Source organism: Strix aluco, chromosome 4, assembly GCF_031877795.1.
Source record: "Strix aluco isolate bStrAlu1 chromosome 4, bStrAlu1.hap1, whole genome shotgun sequence".
Taxonomy (NCBI): domain Eukaryota; kingdom Metazoa; phylum Chordata; class Aves; order Strigiformes; family Strigidae; genus Strix; species Strix aluco.
Window position 1 is genome coordinate 56737824 of NC_133934.1, and position 5241 is coordinate 56743064.

At 37.4% G+C, this 5241-nt stretch overlaps 1 protein-coding gene across 6 annotated transcripts in view; it reads right to left on the minus strand.

The window, feature by feature from the left end:
- The window catches only part of MANBA (mannosidase beta), a 72811-nt gene extending 71632 nt beyond the window's left edge, over positions 1 to 1179 (minus strand). For 4 of the 6 annotated variants that reach the window (XM_074823191.1, XM_074823188.1, XM_074823189.1 and 1 more), the window contains exon 1: positions 774 to 909. Coding sequence is in view for 1 of the 6 variants with exons in the window: in XM_074823187.1 (XP_074679288.1) it covers positions 809 to 877 (69 nt within the window). In the remaining 5 variants the exon portion in view is untranslated. Of the gene's footprint in view, positions 1 to 773; positions 910 to 1012 lie in introns of those variants that run through there. The other 2 variants (XM_074823187.1, XM_074823193.1) reach the window with 2 other exon arrangements.
- Positions 1180 to 5241: the final 4062 nt, after the last annotated feature.

The window sequence follows — 5241 nt, forward strand, 5'->3', positions numbered from 1 at the left end:
CTGACTCTTCAACAAAAAAAAAAAAAAAAAAAACAAAAACCTCAAACCTCTCAGAGGTCAGCCCTGTGGATTCTAACAGGAGTCTCCTGAAACTTTAAGGAATTGAATCCTCACTGGGTTTCACAGTAAGGAGACAAACTGAAGAAAGGGTGGAATGAAAGAATACAGGTATACAAAAGCTGACCAAAACACATGCACAACCAAAAAACAAAAGGTACAATTTGTACTTCTAAGTTTGTCAAGGCACATATGTCAATTAGACCAGACAGATATGCTTGAGGTGCAAGAATCTGAGGGACTTCTCACAAAGATTGAGCATCACTCAGTCCCAAATACTAAATTCCATTCTCCAGCCAGCACTAATCCATTCTATAAAAGGATGTATCAGTGCCATCTTCGAGAAGTTGTCTTGTTCTCCACTGTTTGTTACCCAAAAACTCCTACAGTCTCTAACAGTGATACCTTCCTCAATGCTCTTCTGAGTACAGACACAAAATCTAGTACCTTATGAAGAGATCTAGACCACTTATTCCAATAATAGCATTCCAAACCTTGCAATAGGAAAACCAATAAAATAATGGTTATGTTGAATAGATCCTTCATTTTCTAAGATATCTGTGAATTAATTTTCTGCATTCACTATCAGAGCAGGATTAGTACCACGGCAAAGAATCTATAAACCTTGTTTTAGCAAGCATATCCTTCCCCAAAGAATTAACAGCTTCATACTGAACAGTGATCTTTGCCAGAGTTATGCCATCTTTGCTATTTACCTTCACAGATTTGTCAGAAGGGATTATAGACTCACACTAAGTTCTGTACATAAGGTTGCAAACTGCAGTTCCTCGGTTAGATGCCAAGAGGATCTGAGTTGCATGTTCAGTTAAAAGTTGTGTTCCAGAAAATTCCCTTTAAAAAAAAAAAAAAAGATGACAGGACTCATGACTATATGAACACGTTTTCTTTTTAGACTTGCATCAAATACTCCGAGATAAGAAGTGTCGAGGCTTACCTGGCCAGCGGGGAAAAACACAGGCTAAATTTAGAAACAAGCATAGGCTTCTCTTTTCCTCAGCACAGACGAAACTATCACATTCAGTGGCTATCAATGTGTTCTAAGATAAGATACATGACGAGTTAGGCAGCTCTTCAAGAACACAGGAAACAGCTTAATTTGTGCATTCCTTCTAATGAATCATGACATCACGTCTCAGAGACTAAACCTGAGTCAAAACTCCCATTCCAGATAAAGGCAAAGGCATTTCCAAATTCTGGCTCCAAAGCCCTACTATGCCAAAGCAGCTGGAGCAAAACCAGCTGCCCAGCACTCCAGCCAGCATTCCTCCCATGGGGAGAAAGTAGTATTGCCATCTTTTAAGCAAAAGATCATACTCTGCACAATTTAACTCTGTGATGGGACAACACAGTTAATACGAAAATGAAGTTGAAGCAAAAGCCAGAATTACCTAGATGGTTTGCAAAGCCTGGGATTCTTAACTACAGAGCTTGAGCATTTCTGCTTGAAGCTCCTGAGGGGGAACCAATCTGAACAGCAGTCATTTAAAGAGAGCAGCCTACTCTCCTAGAGTCAGTCAGGTACAACCCCAGATCAAAGATCAGTTAAAAGCTGCAGAAAAACAACATGTTCTGTTCAACATTGTGTGTCTCCTGATGAGGATTCCTCCCCTCACAAATGAAGAATCTTCACTGTTTAAGAAGATACTGAATTCTCACCAACATTTCCAATGGACAGACATAAAAAATAAGCTATTTTGGGCAGAGATGTTTACCAGACATTCTTAAAAAAAAAATCTCAAGTATTACTTTACTCAGAGCTGTCCTATCAAATTCACTGTTTAATTTCTGGCACCTATTACTGTAAAGATTACACTTGTCACCTCTTCTAACTGAGATAGGCAGATGCTCTAGAAATAGTTACAGCATTTACTGCTTCTCACCTGGAAACTACTAAACTCTTTCTCCCACAACTGATTCACATTAAACAAACCACATGTCACTTCACTGCAGTACAAAAAAGCTGAGAACTTTGAACTATCCCTGCAGAAGACTGAGTGCTTGCTTCTAAATGACATATGAGAGCAAAGTTACTGCAGCATTAACCAAGGAGAACATGAAATCACAATTTATGGGCACTGGCTAAACAATCACACTTACTTACGAACTGTTCCATACACACGTGCAAAAGCTCAGCTGTCTACACACTGAGCTGCTCCTTCCTAAGGCTATGTCTGAATGGCTGTTCTTTGACAGGCTAACCTGGACACTTAAAATTACAATTTATTAACTATCTTATTTCAGGTTATTTTGAAGTCAGCTGGTTTTTACACTAGGCTGCATGAATTGACAGCAACACAATTTCACTTCAGAGTAATACGGACAGCCAGTCTTTACCTTCTGTACCTTCTCTTTACATCACACATTTACCCAGTTTTGTTTCCTGCGTTACCATGCTCTCTCTGCATTGGTCTTGCACTGTTGCCAATATATAGGCCCTCAGCCTTACACTGAAAATATTTTAGCCGTAATTCCAACTACCTTTTAAAGGTGCAACAATTGCCTATTGAGATCTGAATCTAACAGTTCTCCAATTTATGCCCATTTCATATCTATGTTGAAGGCACTGGGGTAACAGAGCATCAATGACACTGAGAACTGAACAGCATAAAGCAAATTATTCCTACAAGTAGTAGTTTTTTTGGTTTTCAGGCTGGAAGGAGTTAGTATAGTCTGTGTTCTAGTGAAATAACCTTTATAACTTAAGATCCTTCATTGATCATGGATTATTTTCTTGTTCCACTGTTCTAGTGCTCATTTGTTTCATTTAACTCTCTAACAGAAACAGTTGTCTTAGCCTAGTTTTCATGTATAAAACTACACACAAACCAGGGAAAGAAACTGAATTTAGATTTTTTTTGACACCTATAAACACAGCAAGAAATCTTCAGCTGAATTCCAACTTCTGCTTTAAGTTTTACTAGGGACCTGCAGACTGAAGATTCCTTCTGAATCACTACCCACATCTGATGGACCTATGGTATCTGCTTCAGATGAGAATGCCTGTAAAATACTACTGTTTGTAACAGTGAAGGATTTGAAATAAAATGGCTAGAAAGAACAATTGAGGGGAGGCTGCAGAAAAGAATACAATAAAAAAGTTATTCAGACTATTTCTGGATGTGAATGTTTAAACCATTATTTTATCTGTTAATTATTGCTAATTCCTTTTTGCCTAAGCAATTATCAAATCTAACAGGGCTGGTATACTATGTCTGCATACCTATATACTAACTAGCTGTCTTTTAATCATTTGCCAGACTGTAGTTCCATGTTCCATAGCAATCAGACCTCGCCCTGTTGTGGCCTACTTAAAGCCAGATTTTTAAGAAAGAGTTAGTGTCTATAATCTTTACATAAAAACTATGTACAGTGCAACTAAGTACAATGTTTTACACACACATGTAAAATTAGGTTTATGTTCATTTTTTCAACCAATACAGAAGATGCTGTAAAAAAAATTCCTAACCAGTGCTACAGATCAGGCTTCTCCTGCATCATGAAAAGTCTCAAAAATGTGCTTAAAACCAAGTTTTTCAAGTGAAATTTGAGTAAGCTGACTGGAACCGTGTTGTCAAATTCCAACCCCACGTAAACACAGAAAAAAAATATTAAAAAAATTATTCCAGAAACAACACTGAAGTGTAAGTTTCTTTCCTTGTTACATGTTTGTTAAATCTAAGTGCTTTGGCTTGACACTTTGTTCTCATACTCTCACATAAAAGCCATTTAAAAAAAAAGATTTTGTTCAATCCAAGATTTTTAGGATGGAGCTGGCCCCTGTGTTCAGAAGACATTATTGTATTAATCATCCTGAAATAAGTCTTTTAACAGAGCTGGACAGGACAACTCAATTCAATGTTTTCCAAAACCTTCATTTTTCACATGAAGTTCAAATCAAAAAAGTCTTTTTTCCCCCCTCCATGTTTCACAGCAATCAAGATCTACTACATACTTTTTAGACCATCTGTGGTTTTGGCGGGTACATTACTCACTGAGGTAATCACTAATTAAGCTTTTTGTTTTGGTAAAAGTTCTTAAATTCTTTCATCATCTCCTTATTAGCTCACGTTAACCAGCTCCTCCCCTTGCACCCCGACCCAAACAGCAAGCCCAAATATAACTTCCACAGGAAGCCTGCATGAGACACTACTGAGACAGCTTCAAGGACAAAACACCTGCCATTTCCCACTTCACAAAGATTGTAAGTCTCAGCATGACCTCCGGCATGCATATATAACATCTACAATTCACCCATCATTCTTTCATCAAAATACATACTTTCTAATTACAGAAATTTGTCACAGAAAGACCATTATGGATGTACAAGGGAAATATATAGTGGTCCAAACAAGACTTCCAAATTGTAATATTTTACTATCTTCTCCTTCCCTGACCCTCCCTCATCCACACCTCCTTGAGTTTTATAAAGCCTGGTGCCTTACATCTCAAAACATCTTTCTAGTTGATTGCATAAATGATTTTAGTGGCTATGACTCCGAGACAAGTAATAAGCATCAAGTTAACAGTTACCAAAAAGGTGAGAGCAACATGTTTGTAAGCTTTGAAATATAAACTTTTACCTCAGCTGTAACGCCACTGGCAGCTATATTTTAAAATATATCCAATTTTCCAGTAAAATGGTGTAAGCAAAAACCTTTGGTTAGCAAAGCAGAAATACTGCACGAACTGCAACTTCATCAACAAATTTCAGAACATCATTTCAGCAAGGCATGCACTGTTCAAGAGCCCAGGTTTCTAAATTTCAAGCCAACTAGACTTTAAAATAAGTTCACTTTCATAGCTTAGAACCAGAACAAACCATGTCCAAACTACATAATCAAATTTTTATAAAAATTAAGGTTTAACATTTATTTTACATCTAGCTTTCCACATCCATGTGGGGACAAGGAATCAGAATGTACATAACTATAAGCAGTGCAAAAGTGGTGCCGGTGTGAAGTCACAGATGCACAACAAAGTGATAGTACAAGACTAGAGAAAATGAAGCTATGGATGTTAAGAATGGAGACCAAAAAAAAAAATCAAACAAGGAAAAATGTGAAGGAAGAGGGCAGGAAAGAGGAGAGCCGGATGTTTAATAATGCCCTTGTTGCTGCAAAGATAAACTAATGGCACAAGACAATGTTTCTTGTAGAACAAAAA